At 33.6% G+C, this 19,279-nt stretch overlaps 1 protein-coding gene across 2 annotated transcripts in view; it reads right to left on the bottom strand.

The window, feature by feature from the left end:
* LOC119637988 (phosphatase and actin regulator 2) overlaps positions 1–14,558 on the bottom strand; it is a 271,425-nt gene extending 256,867 nt beyond the window's left edge. Inside the window, exon 1 of one of the 2 annotated variants that reach the window (XM_038034487.1) lies at positions 13,610–14,558. In XM_038034487.1, the coding sequence (XP_037890415.1) occupies positions 13,610–14,510 (901 nt within the window). In that variant the 5' untranslated portion in view covers positions 14,511–14,558. The remainder of the gene's footprint in view (positions 1–13,609) is intronic. The other variant, XM_038034488.1, reaches the window with a different exon arrangement.
* Positions 14,559–19,279: the final 4,721 nt, after the last annotated feature.

Below are 19,279 nucleotides of genomic sequence, written 5' to 3'. Positions count from 1 at the left end.
CATCTACCGAAAAAATAATGGATTTCTTTTTCCCCAAACTAATATTATATATTAAAAATAAGGCGAAATTGTATTGAAATAACGCAAATCAAAAATACTTCAATCATTTCGAAATTTTACAAAGATAGAAAAAAGAGAAATAAAAGAGGATCATATAAATATATAATATATTGTTACCCGTCAAAACCAATAAAAATGTTTCAATTCATTCTTTTGCAGAAAGAAGGTTTACAGGTGTCTTAGGTATAGCGGCGATTTGATAAGAACGCTTATATATAAAAAATAGTACATTTGTAGCTTGCTTGATTAGAAGAAAGAATGAGTGAGAAAGACACAGAGAGAAGAATAGAAAAAGAAAAAAAAACGTTGTAGCAGCAATAATCTTTAACTAAAGCAAATCGATGGTTTGCGCAGCTCGGTTTGACAAGAAATATGCCGCGAAATAATCGAATATCATAAATGGAGAGGATATTTGACGATCTACATTTGTACAAAACAAGAAAATAAAGAGCGGTCCATACATATGTATGGATAAGGAATGTAATGGCAAATCTCTTTTGACGGAGTTAAGAAATTTTTACAAAGACAAAATAAATAAACTAAACAAATAACAAAGTCATGTTTGCAAGATTTACAAGCATTTACTTTAATTTCCTGTTCGCCAGGCGAATACAAAAATTTCCGAGTCGAATCATTATGTGTCGCTAGTAAGTATTTGAGCCGCAATTTAAGTCGATTTTTACTAGTAACTTGTAGATTAGCTAGGGAGATGAATTTCGAGTCTTTACTTTTTAAAACCTGATGTGGTTGCAAGAAAGTGGTTCGCGTGCCTTCAAATTTAGCTTATGATTATTAATTAAATATAATTACATAAACTTTAGTTCTCATTTCAAGTTTTTTTTAACAAAACACTAAACGATTAGAGTAAACCCGGACGACATTACTAAGCTAATCGAAAATATATCCCATCAATGCCTGTCTTTGCAGCGAGATTCCAACAAATTCTCTACGTTGCACAATAAACAAATGTTTGGCTAACAATTAAGGAAAGGACTCACAATTTGGAAATATTTCACACATAGCAGATAAAAATATTTTTTCAAAGCACTTTTTTTTCATCAGTCATTCAAAGGTTTATTCCCTGTCCGAGTAACACGGTAACGACTCGAAAGTAGTAAGGAACGAGAAAGAGATAGGTACGTATTGTTTGCCCACTAGGCAGTTGTTACGCTTTTACCGACTGAGAACTTGCTATGACCAAAGTAAACTCTACGGCATTTGAGACTTGAACCCGCGGATTTTGGCTTGGTAGTCACGGTCTTGTCCTGTAGAATGTTCAAACAGTTCCAACTAATTACTATTACATTAAGGCTTCAATCTGCTCTACTCGCCGTTGCACCACGTCGACGAATTGGTTCGAAGCATTTGCGACAGCTTGGGATAAGTCAATATGTTCGATTTTCACAAGATCGCTTTGCTCTTTTGAAGTTATAACGCGGCTGTAAGGAACTTAATAAATGCATTCTTGGTACATGAAAGAGATAAAAGCTTATAGAAGAAGCGAATTATATCAAACATTGGCAAACTTCAAGTAAACGTTAAATGATTGTTAACTGTAGAAAAATATTTGGCGTTAAAATATTTCCATTTCCGAAATGATTTGCATTTGTTCAACAATGTTGTTTTAGTTTTTATGATTATTTTTGAAATTGTATTTTCTTAAACTAATTATCTAAAAAATATTTAAACTTGACATTCAGAAGCATATAGAAAAAGAAAAAGCAAAACAAAAAAAAGCAAACAAAATCAATTTAAAAATTTATTATAATTGCATAAGAATTTTGAATTAAAAAATCTTGAAAAGAAAAATATTTTTTTTTATTTTTTATCAAGCACCTGTCTTCTTTTTAAAATTAGGCAAAAAACGAATTTATAGCCAAATATGTGAAACGTAATTGATGACTTAGAAAAAAAAACCTTGATACTAATGAAAATGAAATAGGAAAGTTAAAGCGAAAGTTGAGCACCATAAGGGTCCAAAAGATTTTATAACGTATCTTCATTAGTATAGGTAGTGTAGTTGGATATTATAAGTAGTCATAGAACTTTCTCATATGTGGAGGGGATCATTGCTGACGGATGTAGTGCATTTCATTTATTATGTTATCATTCGATTTTATGGTCGTATGTGGTTTTCATTTCATGTGGGGATAATTTTGTGTATTCATTATCGCGATTTGTATAAAATCCATAAAAAATCATCAAATTGTCATTCTAGTCTTTAGCAGAGTTTTTTTTTGTAATTCCTACTAGTAGCAGCCGTGAAAACTTTTGAGTCAATAGTGATTGTGGTTATAAATTATTATAATCCTCACAGACGGTACATTAAATTTTGCGAGAATGTTGCAACGCATAATCTATATACATTCAGCCACAATTATAACGATTAGCACGATATAGAGAAATTTCCTTTTTTTTATAGAAATTTTAAAAAGTTATTACAGCGAGCAAGAAGCACATAAAGCATTTTTCATTTATGCCGTGTATAATCCATCTATACAAACAATATTGACTTTGCATTACTTACTGCTGATCGTTACAATGAGATGAACTATGCTTTGATGGGAAGCATAGATGTGCCGAAACTTTCACCTCCCAGCGGTGATCCCCGGGCAACGGCTTCGGCCGGCTAAGAAGAGTTTAAGGTTTTGGGCTGCTAACTCGGCGACGAGTTTCTGAGAGATGGTGGAGGGGTTGGCGGGAAGAAGAGCTCTTACTCAATAAGCTAGTTACTACCGAGGAAATATATTGAATGGTATTTAAGTACAATGAAGGTAGTAATCTAGCGAGTGCATGGTAGAGTGCATTAGACTAGTCTACCATGTTCAGTGCAATACCCGAGACCTATATATCTTGAAGAAGAGTAGTTCACTTGGGGCTGGCAACCAGGAAAGTATGGAGAATCCGAAGCAAGTACGGTTGTTTTTAACAACCGCCCAAAGTATGCCATAAGGCTTTGCAAAACAAACTGGGAGCCACGGGGGTCAGGAAGCTCGCCTCACAAAGCCACGTATGCCTGCGGGTATATGATGGACTTTGTCCTTAAGTCGTAATAAATAAATTAATTATACTATTAATGCAAAAAGGAATTGACGGACGGCCTTCCCTTTGGCCGATTGATAGAAAATGTCTGGTAAATTAATTAATACATGCAAAAATGGAAAAGGGATATGACGAATAAGTTTTCCCCTTTTATCTATTTTTACTTTTGAACACATGTCACGGATGCCTGCGGGTAATGGTGGTAATTGATCAACAGCACAGTGGAAGCCTTATGGCGGAAGCAGTCAGTTGATCAATTTGTGAGTCCTGACTGCTTGGGTGCGGCCCTTCGGGGAGTACTCGTGGTGGTTGTGGTTGGCGAGTTCCTAGCTAAAATGGAACAATTGAGTGCAGCTAGGCCTCGCCATTCACCAGAGTGGGGTTTATTGTTCCATACACAATAAACTGATCTGGACTCTGGTGCTGTTTAGGCTCCTACTCTGTGGGGATTGTCTAACTCGCCAGGGGGCGTAGTACGCTTAAAAGTGGCTTGGGCCACCGTGGGGTTAAGCCTTTCAGGCAGGAACCCACGTTAAACCCTTGCCACAAATTCTGATCGTTACAATTAGGTTAGTGAATTTAGTACACCCGCATCCTCTAGATGTGATAATAAAAAATAAAAATAAAATTAAAGAAAAAACCTCAACCGCAAACGCTATGTACAAAACATTGCTCTTATACAAGCGAACATATAAAACTTGTAATGGAATTTCCGTTTGTTTGAAAAAATAAGTAAATATGAAAAAAATTTTCATATACGTACGAGTATTTAAATGTTATGTAGCAACATATGCTATACGTTTACATAGGTATTTCATTTTGTTGTTGTTCGCTTTTATTCTTTACTTCTCTCCCTCTCTCTCTCTCTCTCTCTTAATCTTAATGAAATTGATCAGTTGAAAATTCTATGCATTATACGGAGCATATGTATGCATATAAGCATTGTATATGTTTCTGAGGCCAAAGACCCATAAAAGTAGGAGTGTAGCGCATGTATGTGTTCGCATAAATGCGTGAATAAGTGGTGTGCGCGTTTTATATTAAATTTTGTTTTATCGTAGTTTCTCTCTTTGAAGTTTTTGTGCAAGTGCATGCATAGCCGTGCCCCCGCCTGTATGTGTTTGTGTGTCCATATAGTTATACTTACTTGAAAAAATAAAATCCATTTAGATCAAAATCAATGAAATCGCATTATACTGCCTTTGAGCTGCCATTTGTATTTCAAATACTTACATATATACAAATATATATATATATATATATATATATATATATATAAACACATATGTAAACATATACATATTCTTAAATTCATATTCATGCACATAAATAAACGCAAATGCATGTGCACAGAAACGCATAAGTATAGGTGAAGGGAAAATGGCATCAAATGGCTTTACCTCTCAGATTACGTCAAATGCAATTAGAAGAGAACAATAGAGATACGATATGCAAAAAAAAAAAAAAGAAGAAGCTATAAGCAGCGATAGGAATTAGAATTTGAATTAATATTTCTCATTCATTCAAAGCTTCCCTCTCATGCAACCTTAATCCAAATCAAAAAACAAACAGCAAATATAAAATTAAACATGCCCAAAACTCTAGCGTCCGTGTCTATGGTATTTAAAGACGGTTGTCGGTTGAAAGCATTTAATGTTATTATTGGAAATAATAAAAAATCCTTCTCCTTTTTTCTCTTTTCTAGCTTTCTTTTCACTCGAGAAGGCTATCAGATATCCTTGACACTTTATACAGAGGAAAAGGAAAAATCTTATTTAATATATCACGTAAATAAATTTATTTTTTCTTTTCTCTTGCCTCTCACAAAGCTTTTTTTTTTTTGTTTCTTTTTTTCTTCTATTCTTGCCTTTAACAAAGCCTATTCGTTTAACAATATTTGAAATATATGTTGTATTAAAGTATTTAACCCATACCAAAGACAAAAGAAAAAGAATATCAATCAAACAAAAAAATTTAAATTTCAAATTAATGTCTGATAACTTCTTTCCCCGGAAAAAAAAGTATTTTAAGAAGAGATTCTTATTAGGAGTTTACCATGGATTCTTCAATGTGGAACTTAAGCAGGTTTTTACATTAGTCTACTACTGTGAATGTTCAAATGCAACCAAGTATTTGGCAGACGCAATAACTGCGTAATAATAATCATGAGGTTTTAGAGAGATATAAAATCTATCATAATCACCTCATATCATTATCAGGTTCCCTCATATTTTCACATTCTTAAGTTTCCAACGAACATCCTATTAACTTACCGTGTTCCCCTTAGGATCTATACTATATATATTTACGACAAATTTCTTCATCTAATGTAAAGTGTGTGTGTACACTTTTTGCAAGTCAGAGAAATGAATTTACATTTGGTGTTTCGGAAAGTCATTTTGCTTTTGATCTTTTATTTTGGGTCAAAATGAAAGCCCATTGGCTTTCACGGGATCATGAATGGGCGGGTTCGATAGATTTCACCTTTCAGCGACTTTGTTGTCGTAGGGCGTTTTATATCAATTGATGTCAAGTGGCCTCCCAGAAGGCGTACTTTCGACATCAAAATTTTCTGAAAGGCACTTTTTGCACTCTTGGCACTGGCGTTCTGTTAATACATCTTCTTCCTATACATCCAATAATTTTTTTCTTGCTTGAATCGCATTTTATACCGTCCGGTTTGAGAAAATCAAATATGTGGAAATATTGCTTTCGATTTCCGTATTGGATAAGCCAACAACCAAAAGCTGTTGAGCAGGATTAAGCAAACTTTTTCGAAAGCAATACCCGCTATATTAGTTGTCAAGATATATAATGACAATGCAACTTAAGTGTGAACGTGGCTATGAAAAAGTATAAGTCCTCTGTAGAGGAAATAAATAAAATGAGTTTACGAACAATCTTATAACGTAACCCGGCATTATCTCTGCGTCAAGCTAAGAAGTTTCTAAATGGTTTAGTAAAAGACGCGCCCACAAAAGAAGTGAATAAATAGTTTGATGTCATCAACTTCATTATAATATAATATTATAAATTGATAAACTATCTGGAACTATGAAGATGACTTCATTTTATAAATCAGTTCTTAAAACTCTTTGAAATGTACAGCAAAAAGCAAACTCAAATAAATTCTCAATTAGCTTCAGATTGTATGACATTTAGTGAAAAGCTAATTTTTTCATTTTTGACTATTTTACTTTTCATTTTTCACGGTCCAATAATTGATTATGACTCAACCATTTAAACATTTATTCTCTCTGAAAAGACGAAAACACATTTGAATTAAAATAACATTTTATTCTATAGAATTTCTATTAAAAAGTTATCTGCTACAGAATGGAAATGTTATAGATAACGTAATTTCCAGTGATTCAAATGAAACTATTTGCCGGAAATCAGCATAAAGAAAGGAAAATTTATGATAAAAATCCTTCAGCCATTGTCGTAAGCTTATTCTTCTAATACAATAGTGCACTAGCCCTTGTGTACGCGTGAACGCATGTCTGTACAGAAATATCTGTCTGATTATCTTAAATGTCGCAATATGCTCATTTTTTGCTTTGGCCTGACAAATGATTAGGAAGATTATAAGTGACAGTTTATTTGTGAGATACACAAAAGAAAAACTTTTACAAAATTCATTTTCTCCACCCAACAATCCAAAATTCATTATACCAACAAAGCATATGTGAACTTGTTCCTATATACCATATATATATATACAGATGTACACATCGAATTGATAATTAATACGATAATCTCACACATTCTTTCATAGTAATTACGTGCTAAGAACTACAGATGTTTTACTTAATACTTACCTAAGCGGTTAACGGCGTATACACATGCACTGATTTTTAATAAAATAAAACCCAAAAGAAGACAAAACAACGTTCATAAAACAAAGAAGAAGTTATTGCCAAATGACGTTCATTTTGAACATGCTGCATGCCGTTTGAAACTAAAATTTTTTCCGAGAGCAAATAGTCTAGCATACAGCAAATGCAGCAGGTGATTTTTTGCTCCGAACCTGACTTAGATAAGACTCATGTAACGGAATGCCGCTATCTGGACTACACTGTCACTTTTATGAAGCGTGTGAACATAAATTCGAATTTAAATAGCAAAAACATCTACCAACTCCCTTAACAGACCTTGTAAACAACTTAACAGAGAGGTTAAAGGTGATAGAGGTGAGTACGGGCGACGTTCTCTAGTTTGGCCGCACTAGGCTTTAAAATTTGAATATTTTTCAGTAAGCACTTTTTCCTAACATAGCAAATTTCAGAATATTGCTAAAAACAGTTTCGAAAAACAGAATTTGAAGTTGTTTAGTTTATTCGAAAGGTGTTTTCATATAAATCCATGACGTGTCGACAAAAAGATTTTACGTTTTTTAATCTGAACAAAGTAGACTTTCAAATCCAACTATATCTTAATTTTAATATAATATTTAACAGAGCTCTGTTAATGCGTTTACAGAGTTTTGTTGAGAGAAATGATAGGTGTCTTTGCTAGTTAAATTCGAATTTATCTTCACACCCTCTATATATATATATATATATATATAGAAAGAGCTTCCCTGACCGTAAACCCCTTTTTTTGGCACATAAAACGTAAAAATATCTGTGTGCTGCGGCGTAGAGTTGTACTTTTACATGGACACATCGCGATATTATCCAACACGGAATAGCAACGCATCTGTCAATAATTCCCTGAATCTACACATAAATGTAGTCTCTAATAAAAAATCCATATTATTTTTAAAACGTACTGACCCCCTAACGTTGCTTGTCAAAATTCATGCCATTTCGAATAATTTTTTTTCGAGTTGCAGTGATTCTAGAAATGTTAGCTTTTTCTTGTCAAAACCAGTTAAACACTATAGTGAGCCACGGAACACTATTAAATATTGTACACCACCCTACAATTCTTTATATAACGACTTTTGAAACGTCGAAACGTGCATCGTTACGAACCATTCCCTAAAGTAGAAAAATTGAAAATTCGTTCGGAATCGAACCACCGCACGTGGTGTAGGATATAACGACAGGGGAATCAAGAAGGCTTGAAAATGTCTATAACAAATTTTCCCTAACAATTTGTCGCTGATTCTGACTGACTTCAAACACCATTCGTGCTGCGCAGAGTGTTCGCCCAAAAGTGATAATTAAAGTTGAAAATATGAAAAATGTGAACGTGCAGGATATAACTTGCAGGACTTAAAGGCTATTGTTAGTGTTATTATATTATTATAGCTAATTTAGCCAAAGAAAGAATCTCTAACAGCAAGCTTTTTAACGCAATTTGCCATTTTATTGAAAACTGTACAGCACTTGGGATTTGAACCCAGAACCACTGAGTTGTTAGCCGAGATCGTTTACTTACTCCGCTAATCAGGCGAAATATCCTGAAAATAGCAAAACGTAATGCATTCACCATGCAAAGGAAAACTGTTTTCTGTATAGATATCGGATTTACTTACAATCGAACAAAGACATCGACATTCAAATCGCTCGCTACGAAAACAATATTTCATGAATTAAACTCAGAATTGCCCCATCTCCTAGCGACGCTAATATCTCTGATTTAAAAGACTTGGATTAAGTGATGAGATAATCACGGAAAGTGGAGCGTACATGGACGCATGGAAATCGAAAGATTAGAAAAGCACTAAATTGATTGTGCGAAAGAAAGACCAGATTTGCAAAGAAAACAGAAGCTTTTTACGTATTTAGTCCTAGGAGTAATTGGCCAATGTATATTAGAAATCAAGACCGCTATTTTTTATAAGGTCTTCGATGTGTATCGCTGGCTGTTACGAATGCAAGAGTAAATCTTCGATTGCCTTTATATAAGATCTGAAGATAATTAAAGTTACATCATGAGTTTCTTGCTAAAGATTTTAATAGTGATTCCTTTCGACGGCCATAAAAGCTTCTTAGTAAGAAGAAAAATAAAAAAAAGTTAAACGTGAATAATTTTCTTTTATCCCGCCATCGTCGTAATTAAGAAGTGTAGCGTTTACTTTTATGCATAGTTAGAATTAAGACTGTATGAAATTTCCCTATCTTTAAAATATTAGTTGTCGTATAGCACATATTAAAGTTACTTTGTCGGCTCTACGTGTGCGTTCTGCAAAAAGAATTGTTTTTCTTTCTCTTTCTCTGAACAAATGCCCATTTTAGTGCAAAATGAATTTGACATTGAAAGCAATTTTTTTTTTTTTTTTTTTTTTTGTAAGTGCACACTTGTAAACAACAATGCTAACAATATTCACATGCGTCTACAAATGAGATAGAATTGCAGGTGATAAAAAGCTGAAAACGAACAAAAACCCAGTGTCAACTAGTTAATCCCTTAACACATTGTTTTATGTTATCGGTGTTATATAAAGCAGCAAGAAAAAAGATACCTAAAAATGAAGCGAACAAAAAGCAACATACTATCACACGAAAGCTTGACTTTTTTTAAACGCCATACCCCACCATTATTTCATTATGTCTATAGAGAGTGCTAAAGTTGCTGTATGGCTGAACACATGCCGTGTACGTGTTTCAATAGATACGAAATAAAAAACCAGAAGAGGTATTACTCTATTCCTTCCATGCTTTTTGTCAAAGTTACGCATTTGTCAATAATAATGTTTGATGGCAGTGGGTGGATGATTGTATGACTCGAATTTAATCCACTTTTCGTATAACAAAGTTCGATACTTGCAAATGGACCATTGTGTGCACGTTACACTTTGTCTTTGCACATATTTACGTTTTAAGGTTTATTCTGAATAGATTACCAAATAAAAACAAAACTTTTTCTTGCGGAACATTTACCAAAAAAAGATAATTTACTTAAAATGAAGTAAAATAGAACAACCTTTTATCTAACTAAACTCATATATTGTTCGGCAAATCATTTCGTTGTTCGCGAAAAATCGATTTAATTGTACTTTTTCAAAGCCAAGCTGACACTTAAGCAGCATTTTCACTGCTAACTCTCGATGAAGTAAAAATGATATTCAAGCAAGAAAAAAAATAATGGAAAGTGTTTGTTTTTTAGAAAACTTCATTCCGATTCAGTTTCGATACTGAAGATGTATCACGTTCTAGAAGGTCATGTGAAGTGGATGAAGACAAAATAAAAGGATTAACTGATGCAAACCGACGAACAACAATTTTTAAAATCGCGCGGAAATTACATTTATTGAGTTCGACAATTCATAGTAATATATTTATCCACTATAAAAAAGTAGCCTTTCATTTTGATTAAAAAGAAAAAAGGAAACGATTTTCCAAGCAACCCAATATATGAATAAAGTCATGCAGAATATTAAAAATTTTGAATTCCGTATGTGTTATGAAAATTTTAAGTCGCTATAGTTACTTCTTTACTTTTTTTACGCTTCAAAATACTTTCGAGATGTAATATTTTTGATAACGATTCACTATAGCATTTCTCATATTTTTGCAAAGTTTAAAGTTTATGTAAGAAAGAGTCTTCTTCTTCTTCTTCTTCTGGACATTAAAAGTTATGTTGTCGTTCGCACGTGAATTGTGGTGCGTTAAGAGAAAATGTTACCTTCTCAACACTAAATATCATGGGCCATTTACTATTCAGCGGACGTAACAGTTGTCGTGTGTTAAGTATGTTACGTCTGATTATTAAAGAAAGTTCTTTTAAATATAACAAGTAAATTAATCACTTTGAGCTGTGAACGGTTTAGGCATTTGTATAATCTAAGTCTCTCGTATAACACGTATTTATGTAATACGGAACGAATGTACCATGTTGCAGGGAGAGGTCTACTCGACGAAAACGATATTTGTGGAACGATTCCCTTCGAAGCATCAGTTTTATTTTCAAGGATTTCCTTGCCTTCAATGCTTAAACGATTTACTTAATTTACTTTAACAGTACTTCCGTAATAGTGATCATCATGGAAAAACGTCAGAGTTTTGGAACATTTTAATTTAGACCTAGATCACAAAATTATAATCGGCAACGATGTTTACATCTACCATTCTTATATTAAAAAAAAAGTAGAAATATCTGAAATTTTTATATTGGATGCGTATGATTAATTTCTTCCATTTGCATAGATACGGTAGGATCGTCAACAGAACTGGTGCGGAGATTCTATTGTTACCTCTCTTGTCATTTATGAAAAACAAGCGAAAACGCAGTTTAAGGTAAATATTGTAGCTGTGTTCATTCATCGATTTGGTCCAATTTCAATACTAATCTGAGTAGAAGAAGCTTTCTTATATTAGTTTGGGGAAAAAGAAATCCATTATTTTTATATGAACTTGAGGACTTTATTTAACATGTTTCGGATTGTCCGATTTGGGTCAAATATGCACCGTTTTGTTGTATGATTTGTTGCCATTTTAAAGGTAACTTCAAAATGCCCCTCTCATAGAAGTCCTGGTCTATATTTGCAAAAACCCTAGTAGTCGATTTTCACAATCCTCCCTAGATTCCAATTTTTTATCATTAAAGAAATTTTGCAATGCAAGAAAAAGATGATAATCGCTTGGTGCCAAGTCCGGACTGTATGGCGGATGCATTAAAACTTCCCAACCAAGCTCCCGAAGTTTCTGGCGAGTCACTGTAAATATGTGTGGCCTAGCGTTGTCCTGGTGGAACACGACACCTCTCCTGTTGGCCAATTCTTGGCCATTTCTCATCTCCAGTCACCATCCGTTTAAGAAATGGGTCTATCTCATTCCGTTTGCCAAGGCTTCGCAGATGGAAATTCGATCCATCATGTTTTTTTCTGTTAATTGGTGTGGCATCCAAACATCGAGCTTCTTTTTGAATCCAGCTTTGTGTAAATGGTTTACACAACTGCTAACATGCCGGTCAACTTCGATCATTTCTCCGATTTTATCGAGATTTTCGACGACCGGCCTACCTGTGCGAGGTGCATCTTTAACATCAAAAATTCCTGAACGGAATCTGCGAAACCAAAACTGCACATAATTGGCTGTTACAGTATCGGAACCATAAGCACCATTCACAATTTTAGCCGCCTGGCTTGCATTTTCGCCTTTGTCAAAGAAAAACTGTAAAATGTACCGAATTTTCTCTTTGTTCACTTCCATTTTTAACACGCTGTAACTCACAACTGAATGCACCAAACAAAAAACAGCAAAAGAATTTTTTTTACTGCGAAATGTCACCTTTCCAACGAGCATTGAAATTGTTTGATCGATACTTTACGAGAAATCTATCAGTGCAGCCATCTACCGAAAAAATAATGGATTTCTTTTTCCCCAAACTAATATATATATATACCTTACAACTCTTCTGAAGGTTTCGTGTAATGTCACAGCCGTTTTGATAAAATAAAGACACTTCGTTGACGAGGATGAAAATGTAGTTGGCTATTAAACGAGCACATTTGAAAAAATCTGACAAAAACCAATTATAAAATCCAGTCAAAAAACTACTTCTACATGCTTAGGTGGAGCATGTTATCAGGTGAGTCGAAATTTGAGGTCAATTGGTGCGCTCGAATAACACAATATTCGATTGAAGTTCTGAGTAGCCGTAGTTTTATGTGTTTTAAGCAGCAACTTCACTCGCAAAACCGGTTTTTTGAACCATGCAGAGATTTCAAACCGCGGTGCGATCATTTGAATATCATTCTTTGAGATTTCAAGATATATTTACGAGAACAAAAAAAAGTTGTGAAAAAGTAATATCAAATTAATATTGCCTTTGAAGTGAAAACCAAAATGTTTTGTAAGCGTTTAACAGGCGTGAATCTTGCTTGCGCTTCAAGCACGAAAACGGCAAAGGAGGGCTTTTGGTTAATTTCAGAAATTAACTCCTAAACAAATATCCGCCGATTATGAAGCGAAACTTTATAAAGGAAAGTGTGCCAGAGGTGTTTTGCTCACTAGATTTTGATCTTGAAGATGCTTCTTCTTCATCTCTGCTCATTTAATCACTGTTGACGTTGATCAAATCAAGAATTTTATAAAATTCGACCGATATTTGATGACCGCGTATTCGCGAATCGGATAAAATCTGAAAAATGGCGTATAAGCTGTTTAGTCACACTTTTACTCCATAACAAATCGATCTTTATATGACGTAAAATGGACAGTTTTATGAAGATATACACTAGATTAACGGATTCGTCACGTAAAACATATTTAATTTTACTATTATATGCATTTGTTTACTATTAAATAAAATACACATCCTGAGTGGCCTGAATGGCCGAGTAGGCAAGAGTCTCGACTAACAACTCAGTGGTCCGCGAGTTCAAATCTCAAATGCGGTATCGTTTTTAATAAAGCCGAAAGCCTTTAGATGCTAGTGCTTTAAGACTTTAGTCTTAGAATTGATCCTCTCACTAAATTAATAATAATAAGAATAATAATAAATAAAATACATAATTATCTCTTTCAAATTTGAGAGGAAATCTTGAGTTCATATAAAAAATATTTTCTATTTAGTTTTATGTTTTCATTTCATTTAAAAATTGCACGCTTACCATTAGTTGTGTCTTTTGGAGCTGTGGCATTAGTCTGATTGCATTGCAATATATCGGATAATGACAATGATGAGGCGATCAGTTGACGTTTCTCTTCAAAGTTTAAATAGTCCAGCGAGTTGCTACGTTGCGGTGTAACAGTTATTGTAACCGATTTTTGCATTTTGGCCACCACACAAAGTTGTTGCTGTTGCTCCTCACCACCACCGCCAACACCACCACCGCCACCGACAACCCCACCATTACCATTACCACAGCTGTTATCCGCAACAATACCATTACTGTCACCATCTTCAACGATCGTTTTGGTAGATGCGGTTAATAGCATACCATTGTTATGATGATGATGATGATGGTGGTGATGATGAGTTTTCATGTCACCGCTCTGTACTTGCTGCTGTTGAGTTTGATAATGATTAATGAAGTGATATGGCGGATTTTGTGCAATAGCCGCTGAATACGATGGTGGTGCCGCTAACAGCGCCGATGATGTAGATGCTGATGGGGTTGGTGATGCTTTGCTGCCGCTGCCGCCGCCGCCACCACCACCACCGTTTCCGAATCCACCATAGGTATGCTGATCATTAGCATTAATGGCTGCCACCAATGATGCCAAATTATTACGACTATTATTTAGTAAATTTGTTGCATTTGTCGAACTGGGCAATGTGACCGCCGATGCTGTTGATAACGCTGATGATGATGGCGGAGGTGATTGTGATAGTTGCTGTTGCTGTTGTTGAAATTTATGCTGTTGTTGCAATTGTGCTAACAACTGTTGTTGTTGTTGCTGATATTGGGGCGGCGGTAAATATTGTTGTTGTTGTGTTTGATGTTGCATTTGCGGTGTCTGCGGTTGATAGTTATTGGTAGCTTTTATTTTATTGCTACGCATTGACATTTTTATATAACTTTATAAATATGTTGATATGTTTAATTACACATTTAATTTATTTAGTTTTTTTGGTTTTATTTTATCTAACAGAAGAAAGGCATTACCTGTTTAATTAATCTCTTGCATGATTTAATAGTTTTCCTTGCTGCTAAGCGGTCTTATCATTTTAATGAGCCTAATGAATTTCGCTAGAAGTAATGAGAATTATCGTGATGCCTAATTGCTATTGAAGGGAAGTTAATTTGTTGTTTCACCCTATCTCTTAAAGGTTTTTATTTGACTACCATTCCCTCAGCGCGCTGTTCTGTTTATGTTCTATTCATTTTACTTGCAAGAATCATAGGTAAATGCTTTCTCATTGTAAATTCACAGAACTATGATTCGTATTTTTGCAATAAAATTTTTCAAATTTTATTGACTCCATAAATAAATTATTTTTGTAAGCAAATTCACATAGGTTTTTAATATTTACAGTAGATTTTTGTCTGATTTTTCCTTCTTTATACCCACCACTGTAAGATGGGGGTACACTCATTTAGTTTTTTTCCATAATGCTTGTAACACCCAAAAGGAAGCTTCAGAGACCCTATAAGGTATATATATATATAGTTGATCAGCGTGAAATTCTGAGTTGATGTAGCCATGTCTGTGTGTCTGTTTGATGTGTTCAGGTCGTAAAAGTGAAGACATCGACCTCAAACTTGGTAGAAACATTGAAAGTTCCTGCACTTAGGTTGATATTGAAAATGGGTTAAATTGGCCATAGCAGAAGCGCGGAATGCGGCGTACTTTGTTGGATTTTCGCTCGTTACCCGGAAATTATTCAAGTTGGAAGGCTGAGACTTTCAGCATTTACTTTACGAGACCCTTTATTCTCTAGGCCGAAAAATGGAAATAATCGGTCTTATCCACATAAAGTCACAAATAATTTAATTTAATTTTTTTCACTTTTTTGAGAGTTTACGCTTATTTATCATAAGGCAAACAAGACGAAATATTTAAACCACTACTTTATGTACTCCTCAAGAAGATCCTCCCCCTCCTTGGCGAATTAAGATAAAGATCTACCTAAAAATGGATTCATTTTAAAATGAATATGGTAGACACCGCGATTAATTTTTTCTTAATAATACCAACGATATAAGTATCAATAAAAAAAAACTTGGAGAGTAGAATGCGAAAAGCATAGTGGTGGGTATGCGGGATTTGTCCCTCGCCGAATATAACTTTCTTACTTGCTGCTTGTTATAATAATTTTTTTTCATTATTGCTCATCAAATATTTCTCATGAAGAGCGACAGAAAGAAAGGGAGTCGTTCTCTTATAATACAAAAGTTTTTTGTTAAAGTATCGGTATACTTTTGTAAAAGTATAATAGTATTTAAGCGAGGGCTTATACAAAATCTTCAATGTTTCGCAAAAGCATTCACAAAAGAGAGGAAGGGAGAAAAAATTTATGCACTACGCGCAGTCTCATTACAGCGTTGCTGCGGAATCGTGTGTCCACAGAGAGTGCTTATCGTTTCTCATGTCTTTTCTAAAATTTACAAAAAAAATTTTAAACAATTTTTCCTATCGACCGTAGCACACTCCACCACGGATCGGATTGTTAAGAACTTTTCAATATTTTAATGATATAGCTCTAAATGATTTTCAAACCTTTAATTTTGCAAAGAGATCGAGAGCCATAGGAAATTTCCTCGACCCTTATTATTATTTTAACGGGGCCTATACTATTTTTATACGTTTAGCTACAGTAACAGGGTTTTGATTAAATAAAAAAATAAATGTTTCGACTTTTTTTTTATTAATATTTAAGCGAAAAACATTATCACCAATTATTGATTTTTCAAGCCTGATATTAAGGTGGCACTTAAGAAACTTGTATAAAAAAAGCAATTGCCATTATTGTGATTTTTGAACCATTAAGCTTTTGGGCGACAGACTAATTACTGTTTTTTACTATATTCACGCGTATAAGTAAGAGTGTATAATTACTCGACAGTATGCCAAGCATTGTACAAAAAGTTTCCGGAGTTAGAAAGGTATTTTGGAAAGTTTATGAACACTTCAGCTTTATTTAAAACTCACGAGGCAAAATGTGTCTAATTTAAGCAGTGTATTTATGGAACTGTGCAATTATATAAAATTACATGCAAGCAAATATTTCTGCGACCAAAAAGTAATAGGTCTAATGAGTATATCCTGACGTTGTGTGACTGTTGACACTAGTCATAGGATAAAACAATGTGTTTCCTTGCTATAGCTTTTTTTTACTTTGTATCAATTTTTATATTCCGAAATAACATAATCATAACAAAATATTTCAATAAAAATTGCAGTATAAAATAAAGTTGTTGTAAAGTCGCGTAAATCGCAAACTAAAAATGACTTATGACTTGTGATGTCTCTCCGATTTTGCACAGACTACGGCTATAAGTTTTATTTAACTACCGCGATTTAAGGCATTATGATGTCATTCCACCGGACCAAACAGTTAAGAAGAAATATTATATTGAGCGTTATTATCACATTTACATACACATAGCTATTTGCCAGAATTATGGGCTCCCGAAATCGAACTTATATCGTTACGCAGCTGCCATTAAATTTAGCATTGCAGGAGTTATGGCAATTCGCGAAACTCAAGAAACCATTTTCCGATCACATAATTTTGACTCTACTAAAAACAAATAAACTCGGGAGAAAGGAGTTGTGGTGAATTTCTTTTTTAGCTTGCGAAAAAGGAATCGCTTAGTGCGTGTCTTTTTTTCAAAGAGTCTAAATGTGCTTATCAGTGTCCGTTTGCCTTGTGACCGAAGTCCAAATCTTTTGGTGGACAGAAAAAAAAATTAAAAAATTGATATTCATCGCCGGCAATTCTATATAATATTGTAAAAACGCAAGAGATTTATTTAAACAGAGCTAATATTGGATTTTATAAGCTCAGAAGTGCATATTAACTATTTAGACTTACTATAGAATAATGGCAGAATCTATCCAAAAAGTTTGAAATTCAATCTAAATACTGCTAGTGATGAATTGTCGGTCATTTTTACACAAATCAGCACGATTTTCTATAATAATAAAAACTTGTGCAAAAGTTATAAGAAAACAAGTAAAAACGCTATAGCGATGAATACCCTACACCAACCTACATAACAGTTTTATTCATATAACGACTTTTCTGTGCAAATAGTCGGAAAAGTGGACCGATATGAACCATTTCCAATAGCTTTTTCCTTTGGGTCAAAACAAGCATATCAATGTACCAAATTTCATGAAAATATCCCAAAAATTGCGACCTTTAGAATGAATATAAGAAAACAACTCAGTGGAAACGGACAGACAAGCTCAATTCAGTATAACAAAATGTGGCCCTATCTCAAGTCCTTCGCGAAGCTGATATAGCTGGCATAGGGTGTAAAAAAAAAAAGAAAAGGGAAATAGGGAAAAATATAAAAGTAAAACAATGTACCCTCAAGGAATTTTATAAAGATCCTTTTCGTGAAGGGTCTTAGTTGTTGTATGCTTTTTTAGAGATTACATATATTGTAAAATTAGATTTAAATACTTTTGAGACGTTTCGAACTGTGGTACAATCTATATAAACTATTAAAGCCAGAAACGTCATGCACGCTTTAAAAAAGTTTACAAATGATACAAATTTTTTCACAAAATTCTTCTTTTTTCTTCTTAATATTAAGACAATTTGGCGTACGCTAATTTTCAACTTTTTTATGATCAATCCCAATCAATCCTAAGCAATCCAATGACTTGACAAAATATTCGAATCACATATAAGTTGGATAAAGTTTTTGTGTCAATGTAAAGGGGGAAAATAAAAGATGCGGGCGAATATTAAGACTATACAGGCAATGAATTGAATTTTTCGATTATATATATTCACTCTCAAGAAGTCCATTAGTGCCTCTAATTGCCAGGAGACTACTAAATGTTTATATAGTACAAAAATTAATTTAATTTTGAATATTTTTTTGACCAATGTAAATTCGAAAATCAAGAAAATCACTTCATGGAATCCCTTCATGGAATATTGTTTTAACAACTTTTAATTTGATCTTTAATTTTTCTTTAATAAAATCTATGCATCCATTTCAAATATGAGTTCGTTCGATCGAGAGGATTCTTCTCTAGTATCTTATGTAAATAAGCGGAAGAACGTATGGATACTCTTATTAGTTTGTACAATTATTTATAAAAACAATTGACGAATTACATGATTTCACCTATAAACAATATGTGATATCGATAAGCCAAAGTGCTTGTTTCGTTTTAAATCAAATTGAAAGAGAAAATGGAAAATCGCTTAACAGTAGGTCATCCCTAAACTGAATTGATCATAAAAATTCGGACCGATTAGCTTTAATTTAAATTAGGAGCTTTCTAGTGTTGGATACATAAGATCCAGCGTAATATTAAACTTTATTGCTTAATTTTGTCTTTTTCCTTTCATTAAAATCATAGAAATTTTTTTTTTCTTTTTTTTTGTCGCAAATGAAGCCGCTTCTTTCGCTTTGGAAAAAAGAGCAGAGAGTTACGGTGGAGACATTCAATATAAAAAAAAAAAAAACCGTACTATAATAATAAATGTAAATTTTACAATAAAGTGCACATTCATATATGCTCTCCACAATACAATAATACACTTATGTATATATGTTTGGTCGGTGCATAAGTATTGAAAAAAAAAAAAAATTCTTCTTGCTATAGTATTTTTTGTTAAATGTAAAGCAAATGAAACAAAACCTACA

This window comes from Glossina fuscipes, unplaced genomic scaffold (assembly GCF_014805625.2).
Source record: "Glossina fuscipes isolate IAEA_lab_2018 unplaced genomic scaffold, Yale_Gfus_2 61, whole genome shotgun sequence".
Classification (NCBI taxonomy): domain Eukaryota; kingdom Metazoa; phylum Arthropoda; class Insecta; order Diptera; family Glossinidae; genus Glossina; species Glossina fuscipes.
The sequence above is the reverse complement of the archived record's forward strand: the minus strand, read 5'-3'. Positions and strand labels throughout refer to the sequence as shown.